Here is a 23,472-nt window from a genome sequence, read left to right as displayed (position 1 = left end):
TCAAATTATTTTTGACAACAGTAATTTCCATTGTTTCCTTAAATTATGAGTTCTGCAATGTGAAGATCCGAAAGGACTTCTTACAGACAGCAGACTGTTAATATGTGTCAGTATAATTCAATATTGCATGTATTTGACATTTCTGAACTTGTTGTTGGAAAGCATCGTGCCAACAGTGACAAGGTTTTTAAGTGCTCTCTCCTCCTTTGCTAGTAACTTCAGGACCTCTTGTATAATCAGCTTGCAAGATCCAGTGAAAGTCTGGACTATAAAAAGATTGAAAACTAGATTGGGCAAATCTCTGAAAAATAGGCTATACAAAATACTGTATTGGGAAGAGGATGCAGCAGTGGACAACTAGTAACACTTAAAATAACCGTATATGTGTTTGTATATATGTCTATATATATCTTCATACTTTTACACTTTTTTTTACAAAGATCCTTGGTTCTAAAGTGTTTATAGTCTCTAACATGGAAGAAAGAGAGGATGCGTGTGAGGAGTTCATGTAAGGGAGATTATATAAATTTTGCATGAGGGCAGAATGGGATAGATTTCTGGGAGAAAGAGGCATTCAGGAAATAGGATTTCAAGGAGAATAGAAAGAGAAAAAGTTCTTGCTAGACAAGAAAAAGGAAACTTTCCCATCTTAAGGGATTTAGCGAATAATAAATTGGAAAGGATAAGAAGGAAGAAAGAAATGATTGGTTGAAGAAGAAGCTGCAAAGACTGCAAAAAGCAGAGAAAAGCAGGAAGCAGTTCAGTTGGTGTTACAAAGCTAACGTCTGTCAAAGATTAACACACAGTATTACATGAATTCATAATTATCCTCTACACTTAGAAATTCCTATAGCAGTGTACAATCAATGCAGATATTTTCAGGGAAAATTGCATGCAGAAAAAAATTAATAATTACATAAGAACTTCAGGGTAAGAGAGAGGAACCATGTTTTATGCAGTGAGTTCTGATGTGAAACAGAGAAGTCAACTGCTCTGGACTAAAAGTCAGGCCTCAGGTCGACAAGTTATTGAGACAGAGTGGATACATTCAGGGTTTGGATGAGCTTGAAGATGGAGATGTAAATCCCAGTTAAAGTGGACAGAAGAATGCTGCATAGCAGTGATTCTGTTCTGGAAGTAGTAAGGACAACTTTAAATGCATTGAGAGCAAGAAACAGAATAAACAGTGAGAGCCTAAGTGTGGGGGAAATGAGGAGAGAAAGTTAAAGGTGATACAGGGGCTGAGATCCTAGAAGTTGAGGAGAATAAAAACCCATTAAGAAAGAATCACTGAAAGCTAAAACTCACACATTCAAATATGTGACTATCCTTGTGTACGAGATGAGGGAAGAGATGGGTGGAAAGAAGCCTGTAAGAATATCATGGGTTTTATTAAATGGGAGGAAATAGTAGTATTTAAGAAGAGACAAGCCATTGATAGATAATTCTTACCACATACTTAAACTTTGGCTGCCTGAAACACTGGCTACCTGTAAAAGGGTTTGCTGATGAAGTTGTGTTGATGGTGCATTCTCCACCTGTACCTCCTCTGAATGGAGATACAGCATTTACCAGCAAGAAGCTTATTTGAATATCATTTAAATCCGTTCCCTAAGTAGAAAAAGTTATGCCAGTAGAAGACTTTTACTAGTATCATTGTGTCTATAGTAGGGTTTTTGTCTTCTTTAGTTATGTTGCTTGCAAGTATAAAGGCTTTCCCTTTGTACCCATCCCGAAGACAGCCGTGCCAACGGAAGTTGTGAGTGTAGGCCATGCCTCATTGGCTTTGAGTAAAGCCACAGCGCTGATGGAAATTTCCTGGCAACTGTCTCCCAGTTCATTTGCATCCTTTTAATGGCAGACATTAAGAGTGAGAGGTAGCTATTCGTAGTTACATCAGCAGAAAAGCAGGTTGATAAAAATCTTAGTTCCTCCCATGTTCTGGGGAGAACTATGCTCTTCGTTCCTTTTAAACATTAGTCTCTGTTCACAAGCAGATGCTTCAGTTTATGGCAAGAAGAATAAAGCCCAGGTTGCTTTCACAGTGTGTACTTTTACCCCTTGCCAGAAATGAATCTAGTAGCATACAAAAGTGAGTAGCAGCCTCGGATTTCATCACCGGGAATGTAATCACAGTCTGAATAGGTCAGTAAAGTACATGGCGTCTAGCAAGACGTATTTTTTCTTACTGACTGGTACAGATGTGAAAGTCTGTAGTGACTGAATGTTAATCTGATTGCAAAGTTCTGGCACATCGTTCCCCTGCCTGCATAGGTGGTTTGTGTATTACACCTGTGCGTGACAAGTACCTGTTTGTGAAATGGGTTATATTTGGGACAGCCAAAATTAAAGTGATCTGTGGAGCCTATGAAATCTTTCAGGGAATCCGGGAAAGCCTGTAATACTCTTAGAAATGAATGTGTGAATCAGAATTCAGCTTTGGGCAGCTCCAAGGTTTTGATGTGGCATCCTCTTTTAACAGGCTTTTTGGCTTACACTAAGGGGATGGTGGTATCTAGCAGGCAGTGCTGCCCTTTTCGTCTTGCTTTTGTTTGTAGTCCTTCAGGGAAAGGGCTAAAATATTCGGAATATAACCTTTCTAGGCGTTCTTGGTAGCATGCTTGGCAATGTGGAAGGATTATTTTATAGATGGTTTTCAGCATCCTGGTGCCCACAGAACAGTGGCTAATCTTTCTAATCTTCTTTTCTAAGGTAATCTGTATATTCTATCCTCTCTGCATCTATGTATCTTTTGCTGAAAGATGTGCTGACAGGAAGCTCTAAAATGCCTATTTTTGTTTCTTGCCAACAGCTGGCTGCCCGGACTCCTTGATTAAAGAGCTTCATCACTTCAGGATTCTGGGAGAAGAACAGGTGAGATAGCGTCTCAAAGGCAGCATCTTAATGTCATGAAAGATAGACACTAATGAGACAGTTTTGTCTCTCTCCAAGGAGGCAGAGTGTATCTCATGACCCCCAATGACCTGAAATGTGGGGGAAAAAACCACACAGGAGAGATATGTGAGATTTTTTTTTTTCATTCTGTCCATCAGTCTTGACAGGTTATTAATTGGTACATCTGCTATCTGCCACAGCTTTCCAGCTTTCGACTCCAGCAGTAAACAGGCTCTCTATAACATCAGATAGACAATCTGACTGAGGGTCTGATACTTACAGCTACTGATGATACTATCAATCTCTTTTTGTGGCCTTTTTTCTCCTTTAAAAGTGTGTTCCTTATTCATAATTATACCTGTGCTTTGCACTCAAAAAGCTATTTCTGTAGAGGGGTCTTAGGAAAGCAAAAGTGAAATATGCTTTACAACACTCACAAGATGGTCATAGTTGTTATTTTGTCAACAATGAAATTAACATACAGAGATATTGAGAAAATGGCCTTAAATTTGGAGAGAGAAGTTGAATTCTCAAACGCTTAATGCTTCTGAAATTCAAATTGTCTTTGTCTCTGAAGTATCTCTACTAATGTACTGGTTATAAAGCCTATACTGTCAAGAATGCTCTGTTGCTTCTCCTTTCCCTGTCACCCTCCCTTTTTTTATTACAGTTAGTGCTGCTGGTACGTTTTCTAGACTTCCAGATTTCCTCAACCAGCCCTCCACTTCAGTTGTTATAGAAAGTCAAAAGCCAAATTCCTCCGGGGCTCAGCTTTTCCTCAGCAAGAAGGCAGCATGAAGGGGAGTGTGGGAGGGTTTATCTAACAGGAATGGAAAAAAAGACAGAAAACAGACTAGGCCAAAACAGATACTGGAAGCAGGAATCTGGTGAGATTGAGGATTTAGGAAGAGGAAATAAAAGAAATTATGACCAGGACTGATGGGACCAAGAGACTGATTAGGGCCAGCTGACAAATGGAGGGCAGAGTGAGATGAGGCTTGGGGACAGTAGAGAGATGGGGCTGGCTGGTGAAATCAAGGGTAGGAGTAGGAACCAGGGCCGTAGGCATAAGGGTCTGGCAAGGAGCTGGGATCAAGGACTGGAAGGGAATGACCAAATATGGGTACTTGCTAAAGAGATTGGTAAATAAAGGAAGATCTGTACTTAAAGAGCTGCACGAGGAGGTGAAGCTGAGCAGAGTAGGAGGAGTGGGACAAAAGGAGAGATCTGAAGGAAAAGTAAGGAACAGCTAAACCAAGAGAGTAGGAGGGATAGGGCTGAACCAGACAGACTTTGATAGCTCTGCTGGCAGAGCTCCGAGGGTGGAGTTGTAAACCTCAGCCTTGCTAATAATCACTGGTAGACTAATATAATTTAATTGATAGACTTTCTTTTTTTTTTCTGTTTGCTTTTTAGAAGAGGAAGTAGTAGACATAAAAATGAAGTCTAAAAGAGTTAAGAGTGCAAATGAAGAATTCAGACATTAGGAAATGTTGGATTTAAGATTGTTTATGTAATCTTAATACTTTCTTCGTTTGTACTACTCACCTACCCTTACACCTTTGCACTAAGAGAGTGTTAAATTATATGATCATACAAACTTCAGAAGTGCAGATGGAAAGTTGTTTTGCAGAATGGGTCTGACCTATAAACCTTTGCCTTTCTCTAAAATTAGCTACGCTAACAGGTTATTTGGATACCGTTGTTACCATCACAGTCTTAACTAATGTCTTTGTAAGTAGTGAACACTGCCGTAAGGCTTGAATTCTTCCATAAGCACATACAAGTATAAAAAATATTACTATTATATATTAAAAAAAAATATATATATATATATACAATTACGCACTGTTAGTAATGCAGGTTGGCGGTCATGAGATCACGGAGAGAAGTCCCAAGGCCATCAAAAGGGACTTCAGGGCACTGGGGCGACTGGTTGAGGGATCAGGAGCACAGGTGGTGTTTTCCTCCATCCCATCAGTGGCAGGGAAGAACACTGAAAGGGACAGGAAAACTCACCTGATTAACAGGTGACTGAGAGACTGGTGCCATCAGTGGAATTTTGGTTTCTTTGATCATGGGGAGGTTTACACGGCACCAGGCCTGCTGGTGACAGATGGAGTCCAGCTGTCTGAAAGGGGAAAAAGGACTCTTGCCCACAAGCTGGCAGGGCTCATCAAGAGGGCTTTAAACTAGTTTTGAAGGGGGAAGGGGACATAACCAGGCTCACCAGAGATGAGCCCAGAAGTGGCATGCCAGTGTCGGAGGTGAGATCGACAGCCCAGGTCAAGTGCATCTACACCAACGCACGTAGCATGGGCAATAAATAGGAGGAGCTGGAAACCGTTGTACAGCAGAACAGCTATGACTTGGTCACCATCACAGAAACATGGTGGGATGACTCTCATGACTGGTGCGCTGCGATGGATGGCTAAACTCTTCAGAAGGGATAGGGGAGGAAAGAGAGGCTGTATGTTAGGGACTGCTTTGATTGTATAGAGCTCGATGATTGTGATGACAAGGTTGAATGCTTGTGGGTGAAGATGAGGGGAAAAGCCAACAAGGCAGACATCCTGCTGGGGGTCTGTTATAGACCACCCAACCAGGATGAAGAGGGAGACGAAGTTTTCTACAAGAGGCTGGCAGAAGTCTCACAATCGCTAGCCCTTGTTCTCATGGGGGACTTCAACTTACTGGACATCTGCTGGAAATGCAACATAGCAGAGAGGAAACAGTCTAGCAGGTTCCTGGAGTGTGTGGAAGATAACTGCCTGACACAGCTGGTAAGTGAGCCTACCAGGGGAGGTGCCTCGCTAGACCTGCTGTTTACGAACAGAGAAGGACTGCTGGGAGATGTGGTGGTCAGAGGCTTGGGCTTAGCGACCATGAAATGACGGAGTTCTCAGTTCGAGGTGAAGTTAAGAGGTGGGCCAGCAAAACCACCACCATGGACTTTCAGAGGGCAGACTTTGGCCTGTTCAGGACACTGGTTGAGAGGGTCCTTTGGGAGAGAGTGCTGAAGGGCAAAAGGGTCCAGGCAGGCTGGACATTCTTCAAGGAGGAAGTCTTAAAGGCACAGGAGCAGGCTGTCCCCATGTGCCGCAAGACGAACCAGCGGGGAAGACGACCAGCCTGGCTGAACAGGGAGCTCTTGCTGGGACTCAGGAAAAAAAAGGAGGGTCTACCACCTATGGAAGAAAGGGCAGGCGACTCAAGAGGAGTACAGGGGTCTCGTTAGGTCGTGCACAGAGGAAATTAGAAAGGCAAAAGCCCAGCTAGAACTCAGGCTGGCCACTGTTGTAACGGATAACAAAAAATGTTTTTACAAATACATCAACAACAAAAGGAGGGCCAAAGAGGGTCTCCATCCCCTATTGGATGCAGGGGGAAATATTGCCAACAAGAATGAGGAAAAGGCTGAGGTATTTAATGCCTTCTTTGTCTCAGTCTTTAATAATCAGGCTGGTTATTCCCAGGGTAGTCAGCCCCCAGTGCTGGAAGATAGCGAAGGAGTGTGGAACAAACCTCCCATAATCCAGAAGGAAGCAGTTAACGACCTGCTATGCCACCTGGACACTCACAAGTCTATGGGGCTGGATGGGATCCACCCGAGAGTGCTGAGGGAACTGGTGGAGGAGCTGGCCAAGCCACTCTCCATCAACTGTCAGCAGTCCTGGCTAACAGGGGAGGTCCCAGATAACTGGAGGGTCGCCAGTGTAACAGCCATCTACAAGAAGGGACAGAAGGAAGATCATGGGAACTACAGGCTTGTCAGCCTGACCTTGGTGCTGGGGAAGATTATGGAGCGGTTCATTCTGAGTGCACTCACTGGACATGTCAAGGATAACCAGGGGATCAGGCCCAGCCAGCACGGGTTCATGAAAGGCAGGTCCTGCTTGACCAACCTGATCTCCTTCCATGACCAGGTGACCCACCTAGAGGATGAGGGAAAGGCTGTGGATGTTGTCTACCTGGACTTTACCAAAGCCTGTGACACTGTTCCCTACAGCATCCTCCTGGAGAAACTGGCTGCCCATGGTTTGGAGGGGTGTTCTCTTGGCTGGGTAAAGAACTGGCTGAATGGCCGAGCCCAGAGAGTGGTGGTGAATGGAGTTAAATCCGGCTGGCGGCCGGTCATGAGTGGTGTTCCCCAGGGCTCAGTGTTGGGTCCGGTCTTGTTTAACATCTTTATCAATGATCTGGATGAGGGGATCGAGTGCTCCCTCAGTGAGTTTGCAGATGACACCAAGCTGGGTGGGGGTGTCGACCTGCTCAAGGGTAGGAAGATTCTGCAGAGGGATCTGGACAGAGTGGATCAATGGGCCGAGGTCAACTGTATGAGGTTCAACAACAGGCCCAAGTGCCGGGTCCTGCCCTTGGGTCCCAGCAACCCCATGCAACACTACAGGCTTGGGAAGGAGTGGCTGGAGAGCTGCCTGGCGGAAAAGGACCTGGGAGTGCTGGTCAGCAGCCAGCTGAACATGAGCCAGCAGTGTGCCCAGGTGGCCAAGAAGGCCAATGGCATCCTGGCTTGGATCAGCAATGGTGTGGCCAGCAAGAGCAGGGAGGTGATCATGCACCTGTACTCGGCACTGGTGAGGCTGTACCTGGAGTGCTGTGTTCAGTTTTGGGCCCCTCACTACCAGAAGGGCATTGAGGTGCTGGAGCGTGTCCAGAGAAGGGCAGCGAGGCTGGGGAGGGGTCTGGAGAGCAAGTCTTACAAGGAGCAGCTGAGGGAGCTGGGGCTGTTCAGTCAGGAGAAGAGGAGGCTGAGGGGGGACCTTGTTGCTCTCTACAACTACCTGAAAGGAGGTTGTGGTGAGGCAGGTGTTGGTCTCTTCTCCCAAATAAGCAGCGATAGGACAAGAAGCAATGGCCTCGAGTTGCATCAGGGGAGGTTTAGATGGGATATTACGAAAAAATTCTTCCCTGAAAGAGTGGTCAGGCATTGGACCAGGCTGCCCAGGGAGGTGGTGGAGTCCCCATCCCTGGAGGTGTTCAAAAAATGTGTGGATGTGGCACTTCAGGACATGGTTTAGTAGGAATCGTGGTGTTGGGTGGATGGTTGGACCTGATGATCTTAGAGGTCTTTTCCAACCTGCGATTCTATGATTCTATGATTCAGTATTCTGTCCCTACGAAAGTATGTACTGATGACCACAGTAGCTCTTGCTTGAAGTTAACACACAGTTTGACAGAGAAGTTTGTGCAAAACCAAGGTAAAAAAAAGTAAAATATATTCCTTATTCACATGGACATCTAATTGTTTCCCATATTTGTTTAGTTATATATTTGCTTTCTAAAAAGATCTAAAGTGTGTCTTTTTCTGTTACCATGCATCCTAGACAGAAAAAAAATCATAATTAATTATAGCACTGTTTTGTTCAGACTGCTTACAATTTCAGTATTATCAACCAACATATATTTTCTTCCACTCCAAGCAGTAGTCAAAGAAGAACAGTGGCATGTTCCTGCTTCATGTCCAATCTTGATTTATTTTTAAAATGCTTATGTATTTAAGGCCAGATTATAAAGCAAAATGGACTATTGCGATAATCTGTTCTGATCTCCTTTAGAATGCACATTACATCAATTTCTTGGATTAGTTCTTGTTTAAACTGGAGTATATTGCCTAGGAAAGCATCCATTCTTTGTTTACAAATCACTTGCAGACTTTAGATCCTATTATACCTCTCAATAGTGAAAGACAAAAAATTGCCAGCCTCTTTTCTTTCCACCACTGTACCAGCACCAGTATGCTCCCTACACTGCATATCACCCATTCCTCAGTTTGCAGATCCTTTACATTTCCAATTCCCTTTGTCCTGCCAAAAGGCAATAGGTGATCATCATAATAAAAATTACTTCAGCCTATGAATCCAACTCAGAGAAAGCCACCATGCCCCTGAAACAGGACTAAAAAAAATTACTTATACAGCAAAAGGGAGTCTGTTTGTCAGTCAGGCTGTCAACTAAATATGTTTCAGACAGAATGAGGGAACCTTTCAGTTTGAAGTGGACATTCCCACTGGAACTTGTGGGTTCCAGTTAAACCAGTGGCTGCCCAATAAGGAATATAATTTCCCTTCTAGAGATTTCTATTTATTTATCCAGTAGGTGCCTTAGTGCTTTTGGACGTATATGGACGAAGCTCATGATCCTTCACACTGCTTCCCAGTCAGAAATTCCATTCTGCAATTGTGGCTACAAAATTTCTGTTTGTTCCCAGAAAAAATAACTTTATATGTGACTGTGCTGAAAAGTAAGTTGTTTGCTTAAACCAAGTTTACCAACAGTTTGGATATCCTGGTAGCATGAACTTAACTGTCCATCTTACATGTTCCTTACTTCCTCTTCTCCAATTGTTACAAGTTGTATCACTGAGGTTCTGTGTTCTTGGTTGTCTTCCATTGACAAAAATTTTAGGTGGCATAAGGCCAAGAATCAAGATTTTCAGGACCTTTTCGGAAACACGCCTGATTAATAATGATTGCCCATTTACAATTGTAGTTTAGACATGCCAGAGAGCTGTTTTCATTCTCTTAATATATGGCATGTTAATTTTGTATCACTCTAGATACTTAATCAAAATGCCAGGTGGCAGCAAGACAAATGCCTTAGAGAAGTCTGCTTCGTCAACTCTCTTACCTTTATTAACCAGATTTCGGTCAAATTAAAATCAAGCAACTGTTCTTAATACAAAACCCTGGTCTATGTTTTGTTCATTGAGTGTTTGTTTCCTGTAAATACCGACCATACATAATTTTTGCTGATGTCATTAAGGGAGAAAGTTTTTGAGCGGCTTGCTGAATCAAGCCACTCAAAACCAGGAGTGTGCCTGTCTATCTGTCCATCCAAATAAAATGTTTCTTCATCTAAATGTAAGCATTGAAGGAAAACTAAGGCTGAGAAAAAAAGGCTTTGTGTTTAACTTGAAGTGTGAAGATTTGCTGATTAATCTAATATTTCCTAAAAGGAGGTCTTCAATAATAGAATAGTTGTCCAAGTAGTCAAACTCCTCAGTAGTCTCCTGGACATGTAAAACTCCCATGTCTTCTATTCCCTCAGGAATCTATGTTACGGGAAATGCATTCTAGCTGGAAGGTCTATCTTTTAAGGTTCAGTTGGTGGCAACAAGATAGTTTTAAAAGAGAAAATTGTTTTTAGACTTTATGGAAAAAGGTAATCATAGTCTGTTTCGTGAAATAGAAGAGTACAAGCTTCCCTGGTACATGATGTGCATTGTGGATACCTAACTTACCACATAAAACGAGCTTCTAGAGTAATTGGCTTAATAAGCAACACAAATACATGTAGAAACAGATTGCTACCCCTCTTGATACTCGACCCTTTGAGAAGGTGCCAGAGAGTCTGACCTAGAAAAGTCTCCAAAAGCACTTTGACTGCTTATGTTTTGGACTTCCGTTTCACAAAGTCTCCCAGTGCACAGAGGTCTGTACAAGTTAAAGAGAGTCTCGTGGATTTGGAGACCCAGGAAGGGTAAAACCTGAAGCTTTCTAACTGTCCTAGGCTTTGTTAAGCTTTTTCTTGCAAATTGATCTCACTGTTCATAATCTTATCATTTTCCCCAAGCTTAATGGATACAGTCCAACCTGCTGGCTAACTGTTTCACTTCATAGGGACCTGGGATACACTCAGGATTGGGGTGAAATATTTATCAACTGGGGAGCTATTGAAAAATAGCACAATATAAGGAAATTAGTCTCCTGCAGTAGTCGTTTGCCCTGTCAGGCTGGCTGTCTCTCCAAGTAAATGCAAATGGTTCTACAAGTGGTGATAGTACAAGCTGCTCACAAAAATACATTAAAGATGCGCTAAATATGGGCTCCGTCCAAATGCAGTGGAAGGCAGGTAATTCAACAAGCCAGTGCCAGAGACAGCAGAGAGAACACTTTAATTCAGACCTAAACACTACAATATACCAACATAGCAAGATGACTTGCAGTGAACTGTTATGGAGTTTCCCTAATGACTCTCTGAGAAACTTCCTCCTTCTCCCCAAAGTGATAAAAATAATCTTGTTTAATTGTTTAAATGGAATATTGTGGTGCATGAATAAAATAGCAGCTACATCTGAAGGCTGGAAGGGAAAACAAATAACGCAAGAGCAAGCAATCTGCTGCTATACCTGAGTGCCCCCAACAGGTCACAGCACAGATGAAGCAGATGACATGCTAGTGGTAGGAGAAGCTGCTATGTAATGTATAGCTGCCCGTCTCTGCTATATCATCTGCTCTGACAACTTTACAGAGTGTATTGGCCAATTTCTTGATATTTTGACAGGGGAATGATCAATTTTAACAGATCTCTCCTATCAGCTGCTACTGCAACCCATATCACTGCTCACTTTTTCTTTAGAAATGTCGTGGACATTTATAACCCTGGAATCTGAGCAAGCCTGAATAGGGGCACTCCTCTTTTTTTTCACATTTCCTTGCCACTTGTGGAAAACTTATGCAAAGGAATGCCCTGTTTTGAAAATCTGCAGATGCACATCCCCATGCTGTCCGAAGTTGGTGTGGGCTTGCGCTAGGTTTTACTGTGAGCTGTAACTTTAGGAGATATGATCTGGTATTAAAGGAACACAGTGTGGACAGAAATCATTTAACATCAGTTGAGGTTTTCAAGGAATTTGTATACAATATGTGTGTGTGGCAAGGGGAAAGTCCTTCTGATTTTTTTTTTGCTTGCAGTACTTGCCAGAGGATTTTTTTTTTAAGTATATGCTAAAGATTATTAATGTAAAAGTCAGTCTTAATCTAACTGATATGTATTTACCTATTCAGGCAAAAGTAATGTCATGTGACAATTCTAATTAATCAGCTGAGTTTAGTGTAGGAAACAGTAAATATGATCAACAAAGTGCTTCTGAAATATTTATGAGTCAAGATTATCTTGATAACTACATTTCGAAAAAATGTAAGTTATCTCTAGATAATTCACATGCAGTTAAAAAAAGAGAATAAATTTTCACTGAATAATTTCTCCAGTTCATAATTACTAAACCAAAGCTATTGTGTTAGTATTCTCGAATCTGTATCTTTTTGAGTATAAGCTTCCTTACAGCTCTGTGCTTTCCCACATAGTCCCCTGGCTTCAGCTACTACTCAGTGTGAATGCTACCTATGCACATCTCTCCATTTCTTCCACTTTTCTCTCTAATATCTCATTTCTGTCAGTCTCATTTGGCTCACCTTTTGGATTTATCATCACCATCCCATCACTCTTTTTCTAAAACTGGGCTACTGCATTTGACTCCTGATCCTCTTTACACCACCTTTTTTTAATAGCTGGAACTACACAACAGCCTTTACAGTCTTGCAATTTCATACGACCAGTGATGTCCCTCTCTTTTCTTCCTATGCTATATCTGCTTTGAATGTCTCCTGACTGCTTTATTCACTGATTTCAGAGGTAATTGGAATCCATGTGGGTTCTTCAGCTTGGTCCCTCCTGGATTATCAGAACTTTATTCTCTTTGAGTTCTTGTCATAGGCAAGGCATCTCTACTTTCTTATTCCTTTTTTAGCTTGTTGTCTTTGCACTAGACAAGTAAAAGTAATTTATTTTTGGTTTAACAGCTGAAACAAAAAATGGGAAGAAAGGAAGGAGAAAGTACTTGTGATCAAAGCTAATTTAAAGGATATTCTTTTCCTGTCAAAACCAAAAAATAACATCATTTTGTGTAGGACCCAAATTTCCATTTGTTTACATGTCTGTAGCAACTATCAATGAAAAACTTGAGTGCTTCTTAAAATAGTGGAATTCTCTTCCACTCACTTTTTATTAAATTCAGAGAGAGGATTTGAACCCCAGTGTTCAGGGTCTCACGTGGATGTAGAAAATGGGACTTCTTCCATCCCTTGGATGACTTTGATCTGCTTTCGTGGAATATGCATGTATTTACTGTTGTGGTCTGAGATGTGGAATTCCTGGGAGCCAGTTTCTACTCCAGAGAATCTCAGTTGCACAATTTGCAGCAGCAGCAGCTGAAAAGATTTCCTTGCATCAGTTAGAACCTTGGTGTTTGTTGCTTGTAGCGGAGAAAGGAATGTGGATTCAAGCTCCTCAAGCATTGGAAAGAACTGAATGTTTGTCTTGAGCATTCAGTCTATTCAGACTGTTCCTGCAGATACCTACTGGAAGATCACAAACTTGCAGTAGCCAAGCCATACACTGTGCTTAGTCCACTTTCTTCATTGCATCGTAATGTCTCTCATATATTCAGTTTTACTTGCAATACAACCTGCTCGTGTTCTGTCTTCTCAGTATTCTTTGTTTTCTACTTTCATAATCCTCACCTTGTGCTTTCTTTCATATCATTCTGAAAACTGCAGTCTTTCTTTTCCTCTCTCTACTCCAGTTTAATTTTGTCCGTGAATTATGTTGCATTGATCCAGTCAGGGGTTTCTTATCTAAATACTTTCTTGAGACTGCCTTACCCAATTTTCCATGGCTTTCCAAAGTCAGGCAAATTCTAGCCCCCTAGAAGGTGGTTCTTTTTCTGGTCTCCTTGGCAGTGCTCCTGTGGGAACAAGAAGGAGCTGATGCTCTGAACTTGCTCTTCCTATCCTACCACTGGCTAGCAGAGGAGCCTGCTAACTCAGGAAAAATACAGTAAGGAGACCTGTATTGGAAAGCCACGTCAATCCATCTCTTTTTGATCTGTATTTTAGATGACACTTTTGTAGTTATTTTTACTAGTCCAATTAGTACTAAGGGTTTTGTACTTGAAGTTGCCTACTTATATTACAAAACTAATTCTTGGGTTTTTGTATGTGTATAATACATATAAATAAAGTGCTTAGTCTGTATTATGGACTAATAACTTCCACAATCCAATTTTGAAACACACAGATGGTTGTTTGATTTATAGGAGCAGTAAAAACAATCTGACTCCACAAAGTAGATTTTCTTTCCTTTGAGACCGTTACATGCGGCTAAAAGAAACAAGTAATTGAATTACCCTTCAGAGATTAGAATTTTTGGCTTGACATCTACTGTTAAACTTTGTCCAAAGTTCGCTGCAAGCCTACTACTGAGCAGATGCTGTTAGGTGTGAGGAAAAAAAAGGAAAACAAAGAAAACTGTGTCCTGAGTGTACAAGCAGAATAAAAATAGCACAAGGCATGTATGCTGTGGCAGCAGGGGTTGGAATAGATAATATTTTAAGGTTCCTTCCAACCCAAACCATTCTATGATTCTATGGTATTAAAGTGTAACTTGCAAATTAAATAACAACCACGTGTTCACGAAGTGTATTTTGCAAGAGTTTTGTGCATCCAGGTGCATTTCAGTTTTGTCTTAGTATCTGAATTTCAATGTAACTGAAAAGACTGCAATCCATAGCTAAACTTGTTTTATTCCTATGTCAGCCCAATGATTTAATTTATATTACCCTTGATTTACAACATTAGATGACTGAAATTCCACTGGTTGAAAACCTGTTACTATTCTAAGACTGAAGGGAAACCATCCCAGTTTGGAAAATGGGGAGTAAGGGATAAATGGTTACAGTTATCCAGCCTCCATGTCTTTGTCATTCTATAATTTATAATCATTTATAACTGTCATTTCTAAAGGCCCTGACAAGTCTTTACAAGCAAAGATTGCACAAAAGAACTTCATGATATGATTGAAATACCATAAAAAGAGATGGGAATTTCTTCCACTCAAGATTTTATTCCATGAAAAGTATAGAATTGAGCTGACTGGGACAATTCACAAACTGAGGGGAAAGTTCACAAACGGATGCAGTTTTCAGAGAAAAAAAACCCCGCATGTTTTACGTCTGTCTTGTTCATGTAACTTTAGCTGTCTTAGCACTAGTGTTTTGAAGTAAACCATATTTTTAAAGTCTTTTTTTTTTTTCCAAACAAGCGTTGAAACATATGGTTCTATGGTGAATCCAGCAACTATTTACCTACTTGCATTTCTGAGGACCTTATTACAGTAGCAAATAAATGTTTGACAGGCTTTGCTCTAAAGCTGCTTTCTAGCAGCAGTAGATGGCTGGTGATTTCTGTGTAATTTTATGCCCCTCATTATCATAGTATTTGATGTCCTCATGACTATTAATGGATTTTGCCTCTTACCACTAAAGTGAAATCAGCAAGTATCATTCTTCCTCTTTACAAATGGGGAACTGATGAGAAGCATAGATTAAGTGACTTATGTGAAAACCACAAGAAGGCTGTGCTGCTGCCGGGAATGGAAATCAGGTGCCATGAATGCCAGATCACTCAAGTTCCCCATATATTAAACTTCGTGAGAGGTTTTTCCTGAAAATAATTTGAGATGTTTTTCCTCCTTGTAGAATGCAGAACCATTTTACACGATGGGTGTATCTCTAAATAGGAGGCGCATTGATAATAATTAATAGATATTGTGAAATATTTTTAATGTACAGAAGAATTAGATTCATCTTGTAATGACAGCTCTTTATGTGTTACATATCTAGCCTAAGTTAGTTTTCTCAGCTTCAACTATAGCACTTCCACAGGGTGATTCATCCTACCTATCTTAGACATCACATACAAGTCAGGATAAATTCTCTTCTTGGGATCTTGTTTCTTCTCATTCAGTAAATATGGAGCCTATATGACTTGTTTGGTTAGATGTTTAATTTTTGAAGAGCTAAAATTGTGTGAGGTCGCTCACAGTCTAAGCTATTTAGGTACCTAAACCTTGGTTTCAAAAATAGCTTAGGCCAGGTGACTTCAGATCAAAATTATTGGAACTGAAGCAGCTATTGTGGGAACCACCTAATTTCACATATCAATGTCTAGCAAATTGTCTGATCTCTCTCTATTGTTAATAGAACAGAACACTCCAGGGCTTAGCTCTTCTCATGCTGATGTACAAATCTAAAAGAGAAAAGATGAATTGCATCTTATCTCTCCTGTTAATTATAAAAGGAGTCTAAGCAACCAGTGCAACTACAGGCATCATCACTTTGGAAATCCAAACTAAATGAAATGAATCCTACTTTAAACCTCCAGTTAAGAATAAGAGGCAAAGTAAACCAGTGGTGGTTGTCTGCGGGAATATCCCTAAATAACTCGTCCAGACATGTGATCATAGATACATTATGGACTCCAAAGATGTTTAAAAGCTTTTGAAAATTGACTTGCTTTAAGCATGTTGATTGCACTGTCCTGTGTGATGTGTATGGCTGTGGTATATAGGAGAAAATGCCTCTAATAGATATAATCTGTCACTCTATGCAAATGGTTAATTAATAATTCATGAATAAGTGTTTTGGTCCTTTACAAGCCTTTTATAAATGCACCCTTAATGTAAAGTGAGTCATTTTGTTTCAAGCCACTGACTAAAGAATATAAATCCTCATATGTTATGTTTGACTGTGATATGGCAGCAAACGCATATACATTCTGGTGCTACATTTTAGTTGGTTGCTGGGTTTTAAGTGAGCTAATGTACAGGCACAAGGAGAAATAAATTGGAAAATGACCTCTTATAAACATATCTAGACTTTGTAGGCAGAAAACAGGCTGGTAACTAGATTTCGAGATGTGCAAATGCATTTAGTAGGATATTTCCTGTCTTGAAATTGATTATTTTAGGGGGTTTTATAGTGTGAAAATCACTGATGAGAGTGCTATACTGATTTGACATGTCCTGTGCTAAAACTAGTATAAAATGACAGATTTGTTGGACAGAATATGACAGCTTTGTCCACCTTGCCAGTAGGTAGACTGAACATTTCCTTTCTGTAACTTTCTGTAACAAGACAGATTGTTTCCCATCTTTTCTGTCTTCCATTTTTGTGTATCAAAAAAAAAGGACAGGAGACAGGAGGAATCTCTCCATGCCCTCTTATGCAATGTAATGACTGGAAAGCGTATCCTTTTTTTCAGCTGAGAATTTATAATGGAAATGCTGACAGAATATCAGCTACAGTGTCAGTGGTGTTTGCCTCCATAATGAGAAGCTGCTAACAATCCCACATCCAGCACAATGTTCCCTCTTAATGGGGTAAGACAGTCACCTTCTACACCTTCAGGTCCCATCTCTGCCCTGAAGGAAAATCAGGAGAGTTTTGCAGCTGTGGTTACCCATATTTCTGCTCAAGGCCAGCAGAACGACTCAGAGCATTCAGCATGCACTTAGCATAAGGATCACAAACTTTGCTGAAAATTGATAGAGTCTAACTTCAAATATTTATGCCACTACCCTAGGTTCGAGCATAGTAATAACATAGAAAAACACCAATTGACTTCATGAGCCCCCACATTCAAGGAGACTTTACAGACATGTCTTGTACATTTCTCAAAACACTGGTATTTTCCAGATCCAAGATCTTTAATTCAGGATTTCTGGCTGTCATTCATAGACTGACAGATATTTTGAAGGCTTTGTCTCCTTTTAGGTTTTGCTTTTTTTTGAGGGGAAGTTTGTTTGGATTTTTTGTTAATTGACAAAGGTAGATACTTTCAGTTTGGTATTTTTCTTTTTCTGTGATGCAACACTTTTGTGTCTATATATTATAGTGTTTTAATAAGTCGCATACCATTTTTAAGAACCCAGTGTAACAAGACATGTTATAAAAACATTTGCAGAAGAATCTTCTTAAATGTACCCAGAAAACGCGCGCTGGAGCCCCTTTGTAATTTAAAATTCTTCTTTGAATGCTTTGTATATAAGGTTTTGGTCCTAGTGCTTCAGTTTTTTCCATGTGGGATTTCTTTGGAGAGGGGTGCTGACTGGAGAAAGAATTTTTTATTTGCTATCCCCCCCAAAAAAAAGGGAACGGGATTTTCATGAGCAGTTATGTGATAGAAGTTCATGAAGCACTAAATACTGCTGTATTTATACTACATAAGGCTCTGTTTTGTTCCTTTAGCACACCATAAAGTCATTCCATTCATGGAGAAAATTCATACCACTTCTTTCCTCTTTGGCCTTTCGGATTTTCCTGTTTTCTTTGGGACTGTTAAGACCAAATGCTTTCATTTATTTCACTCTACAGTAGACCAGATTTGCAGGTGAATCTGAAGCCTGGTTTACAGTGGTTATATAGCCACCAGTGTGGAACTGCACCAACACAGAACCATAGAGTGGATGTGATTTACATCTGCACAGCATGGAAATTGCACAGCTTATCTCCAGCTGAAAGCAGGGTAAATTAGACCATGGAAAGTTGTTGCAATGGCATCACTCATTTTAGAGTGGGAGTTTTTGTCAGTGAGGATACAGTGAGCATGTTATTTAATACTGCTGTGTGTCAGTGTTTCCATCATTAAAATTGAGGCATTTCCATAGCCTTTTAGGCTATTGGGATGGGGTGAAATGAAAACTGCAAAAACTATCCTGGGAGACCCTGGAAAAAAACTACACCTAACATTTAAATAAATATATATCAGACAATTATCTTGCCAATCACTTTCATGAAATTTGTTTTGAAAATGAAGTTGGCTGGGCAATTTTTACAAACCTTTAGCTCTAAAGCATTATACTGTACGTCTAGCTGTAGATCCTGGGGGGGGTTGTGGGTTTCTTTTCAATCTCTGTGCAGCATTTATCAGTATCTGTTGTTGGACTGTATTTATGATGTTTACAACAATTTTTTTATAGCAGTATAAGAGTTCTTAAGGTTACTTACAGAAACAACATGCTGTTTTCCTGATTTTGATATCCCACACAATTTTCTGGTGGTGAAAATGATAGCTGCGAGTCAGAAAATGATGCATATGATGTGAGCTGGAGCGGAGCGACACGATACTTTTGACAAATAACCTGAACTTGGCATGTGAGAGACATTAGGACGGTTGGCTTGATTTTGTGGGATAGGTTCAAGCTCAAAGTTTGGGGGCTTGCATGCTGTTGGAAGTTTAATAGCAGTCTTTTGTATTGCAGTACAACCGCTACCAGCGCTATGGGGCCGAGGAGTGCGTGCTGCAGATGGGAGGAGTGCTGTGTCCAACTCCCGGCTGCGGAGCAGGTTTGCTTCCTGAACCAGGAGTGAGGAAAATCATGTGTGAACCAGGCAACGGAATAGGCTGCGGGGTAAGAACGCACATTTTCCTGCTAGTGGTGTGGGAAGTGATTGATATTGTACAATGTTAGAAAAAGAGGAGGGAAATCGTTTTTTTCCTTTTCCATCAGTGACTCTGAATCGCTTTTCATACCAGACTGGGATACTGTAGCTCAATAAACAATTTAAATACAGCACCATGGCTTAAGAAAGATGACTTCATAGTGTAGACTATATCCATTCTAGAATTCTTTGCTTTATTTGATTTGAGAAGTTGCTGGGTATTACTGTAAGAAATTGAACTGTGCAAATGACAATCCAAATGCGCTTTGACTTTCTTCTCCTAGTACTCAGCAAAAATGAACAGGATCTTGTGCAAACCACTCGTTATTATATTAACACCAACTTTCTTTATAAGTAACAGAAAAAGGAGAGAGTGAGAATGACCAGTCTGCAATACTGTAGTGACATTGCTTACACATTTGAAGATACATGACAAAAAGAAATACAGAAATATTTTTGTTCTCTCATAAAAATTGCTTTTAAGCAGGGAAAATGCACAAGTAATGGTGGATTTCTGGAAAACAAAAACAGATGACACTTGAAAATGTTTTTTCTAAGAGGTCAAACCGTATGGATCAGTGATTTTTTTTGGTAGTAGTAATAACAGGTACCTTACAAGAATCAAACTTTGGCGCAAGTAGAAATATGTAGAGATAAATCTATATCTAAAACAACCTATTAAATGTTAGGTCAGAGTGACTAACTGATGTTTGTACAAAATGATCTTTCCATGCTTGGTATCATTACTGAATTCCATTCAGACTATGAGAGAAGAGAAAATATCTCTATTTATAAAATATTATCATGCTTTTGCTGTTGTCTTTCTTGTGGAAAATCCACTTTTTATTGCAGTTCTGCTGTTGTCCAAACTGATACCATAGAAGAATAATTGTTTGCTGAACTAGGGAGTCGCAGTCACTTGTCTTCTGTGAGTAGGTTAGCATCTGTCGACCTTGGTAAAACTTCCTATCTGTCCATGCAGTGGTGCATGTAAAGCAGAGTACTCCCCAGGCTCACTGAGCAGACATAGGGCTATAAAATAAAGCAGAAGGTGGGAAAGTAATAAGAAACAAGACTGAATAAACAAAAATAAATGCCTCCAGATTAACTATTAGGGATTGGTTAAAAAAGATAAAATCACAAATAATTTTTACTCTTCTCTCTGACTTCAAGTGATGAAAATCAAACTGTGTTTTGCAGCTTCATTCATCGTCATTCTGAATCTGCAAATGCCCTGTAAATAAGGTGTACATGGCATAAAGGATTGATGTATTGCCTGGTTTAGCAAACTGCTCTGTTTCTTTTTATGGACTCTGTGCTGTGCTTTCTTCGTGACTAGATCTGCAGTCTTGAATTTAACCTCGCACTTTGTTGCGAATTGCGTGGCATGTTGAATATTAGGGGGTACAATTCATTGAGGCTGAAATCAGAAGCAAGAGGCTGGTCTGTAAGCCAAATTTTGGTAACATTAAGGCTCTTCCTCAGAATCTATAATGGAACAGGGTGAAAATACATGTCTTTGAACTTTTCTTTGCACCCTGACAAATGGTAACCTCAAGGAATATTTGTCACAGATGTCCTGTGGTGAGGGTCCTAGCATTGAAGTCAGCTGCCAGTGAGAAAACTGGCTGAAGGCAAGGATTCACCTGCAAGGACACCAAGACAGTTAGGAAAGCTATTTATTTCTGTTTTCTGTAGTCAGTTTGAGTGTTTTCTATTCAGAAAGTTAAACTATGGTGGGGTTTTTCCCAGACAAAACCTGGCTTTTTTTAATGTGAAGGCCTTCCACTCTTATTTATGGAATCCAGTCACATCCACTTCAGAGCTTTAGGTTTCCTCATGAGTGTACACAATGATTTATGTGCTCAAAGAAAGGCCGAAGATTAAGAACACCTCTTTTGTCCATCCAAGCAAAGGTAGTGAAAGATACCTTGCAATACTTACCTGTACAGCTTGGGTTAGAGACCCATTCCTTGCTGAAGCTGGTAAGCAAAGAAATAAGGAAGGCAATGTGTATCTGAATAGTCTATATGAATATCTATGTCATCCTTCAAGCTGTACTTTAGACATGTAGAGTCTCTTTTGGAGTATTTGAACCTCTGTCTTTATGTAAAGTTCCGAGTTGGTAACATATTGGTAACAGCAGAAGTTACATCTGACAGAAATGGTCTGTTATTCACCCAAAAGCCCTTGTAAAGAAATAGTTGTCTACTGCACAGGAGAAATTGATTGTTCAGGTCTGAACTGCAGTATGAGGGTAGCTAACAGCTGTCGAGTAGATGAGGATTTTGGTTAACTGATGAGATGGATCAAGGGAGGGAGAAGGCATAGGTTTTCAACAGAAAATCGAGACAGTAAATCAAAAGGGGTTTCAGCAGCCTTTTTAGGAAAGCAGAGGTAGAAGAAACCAAATAGAGAATATGCTGGCCACCAGGGACTGAAGCAAAATGAATATTCCGTTATTCAGAAAGAAAACTATGTGAGGCAGTCTCAAACACGTAAGGACTCCAACCAAATCTGAAAGAGCATTGCAAAATGAACAGGTGACTGAGCCAAGCTAGGATACAGATATTTTGCCTTCCACAGTTTCTTTCTTTGGTGTGTGAAATGAGGAACTAGACTCTCTTTTCACAAAGTCATTGCTATCGGTGCCAAAGCTAAATGCGAGTCTCCAAGAGTGCTCTTACTTTGCTAAAAGGGCCTTTGGGAAAGTTAAAGATGGTGAATTTTGCTTTGTCTCAGGAAATTTGGAAACAGCAATATGTGGGGCCCAGAAACAGCCTAGTAAATATCTAGACAGAACAGTACTAAAAAGGTGAGGCGCGAGAGGTTTGAATTTAAGCATCACCGTATGTACCCTCTGCAGTCAGGCACTGCTATCTATTCAAGCTTTCTGGCAAAGAAATAGAACAAGAGAGATTTATTTTGACTTGAAAAGTAGCATGCAGGTATCTTTTTAATGGTTATGGATAGTCCTAAGCCATGTTGTAGTGCCACTCACTGACCTCACTCTTGCCTAATCTTTCGTATTTTTTACCACTAGCCATAAACATATTAATTGATTTACCAAGAGATTACCATTATAAACTGTTGTTCTGCCTTCATTACTATGCATCAGACCTGTGTTACTAACTTTTATTGCTCAGATATAAAATTTTGACATATTTAATATGAGAAAACAGCAACAAAACATAGAAGACAGTACATATTGTACCAGCTGGCCTGGGTACAAGAGAAGCTGTAGTAATCAAGGCATACAAAAGCTTTATGAATAAAACATTTTGGTCTTGTTTTATGTTATACTGACATATTATTTCCTACATATTAAAGTTTTGAGTTAAGCAGGTTAGAATGGAGCTTCAAAAGGGACTATACTACTTGTTTATTAAAAAGTATTGCCTCGGTTTCTACACATACAACTCATCTGTCTTGCAAAACATCCACTGTCAGTATCTTTCAGTGGAATGATAACTGACTAATGTGTGATTGCGTCCCAGCCCTTGCTCCACGACAGTATGAACATTTTGCAGCATGCAGTATCAGTTGGCCTATCCCTGGAATGGGGTGAAACAGGAGATTTGGGATAGTTGAGATAGAGCCTCGGTCAGTCTTTTCTCCTTGAGTTTACTCATTCCTAGCATAGTCTATGTAAGCAAGAAGAATGTATTTCCAGAGATCCTCTGTGCTTTGATAATCCCTTGCTAGGAGACCTGACTCTGCAAGCTATAGCCAGGTTCATGGAATTCCTGAGACCACTCTAAACTATCTTCAGGTCTGGGTAACAATTTAAATGGTCTTAGGAACAAGCTGTCATAATTGTTTTTGTGGCCCTTCATTTAGATCCCCTAATGTGAAACTCCAGTTTGCAAGTGAGTACTCAACCTTAGTGTATTAGAAGTGCAATGATAAAGAAAGCTTTATAGCCTTGCAAAGGGAGCACAAAAATTGGGTTATTTCCCCTCTTTTACACCGTATTTACTGTTGTGTAAGCATAAGGCCATTGAAGAACATCAAGATTTCGGAAAAGATGTATTCCCTTCTAGGACAGGTGAAATTCTAAGGCTGCAGACTGCAGGAGGTCCCTGAAAAATCAATAGATATAAATACCATGTCTTCCTTATATATAGAATTCCTAGGCCATTGTATTACATAGAACAAAATCTGTAAGGCAATTTCACTCTTCCCAGCAATTTTTTCCCGTTGATTTCTTCTTGCATTCTTCTTCCATGGCTAAGGAAGCACATGCCAAAAGCAATTGCAGCATATTTGTAGAATTAATAATTGTCTGCCTTTCCAGAAAGCTAAATAGAATAAAGGACACACTGGAATAGTTACGTGAGAAGTGCAATGTATATTCCTGTTGTTTGCAAAGCTCTTTTTTGTGGTACATTATCTCCTGTTCGTGCATTTCTTAGCATGCATGCTTCATTTTCAGTGATGTCTTTGTTAAACACAATAATATGCATGTAGGTGAACCCTGAATAATTGGGAAAAAT

At 40.2% G+C, this 23,472-nt stretch overlaps 1 protein-coding gene across 1 annotated transcript in view; it reads left to right on the top strand.

The window, feature by feature from the left end:
* The window catches only part of PRKN (parkin RBR E3 ubiquitin protein ligase), a 729,755-nt gene that overhangs the window by 603,063 nt on the left and 103,220 nt on the right, over window positions 1-23,472 (top strand). The window contains exons 8-9 of the mRNA XM_075411660.1: window positions 2,813-2,874; window positions 18,796-18,945. Coding sequence (XP_075267775.1) covers window positions 2,813-2,874; window positions 18,796-18,945 — 212 coding nt within the window. The remainder of the gene's footprint in view (window positions 1-2,812; window positions 2,875-18,795; window positions 18,946-23,472) is intronic.

This window comes from Opisthocomus hoazin, chromosome 2 (assembly GCF_030867145.1).
Source record: "Opisthocomus hoazin isolate bOpiHoa1 chromosome 2, bOpiHoa1.hap1, whole genome shotgun sequence".
Taxonomy (NCBI): domain Eukaryota; kingdom Metazoa; phylum Chordata; class Aves; order Opisthocomiformes; family Opisthocomidae; genus Opisthocomus; species Opisthocomus hoazin.
This window is presented reverse-complemented; position numbering and strand designations above follow the sequence as displayed.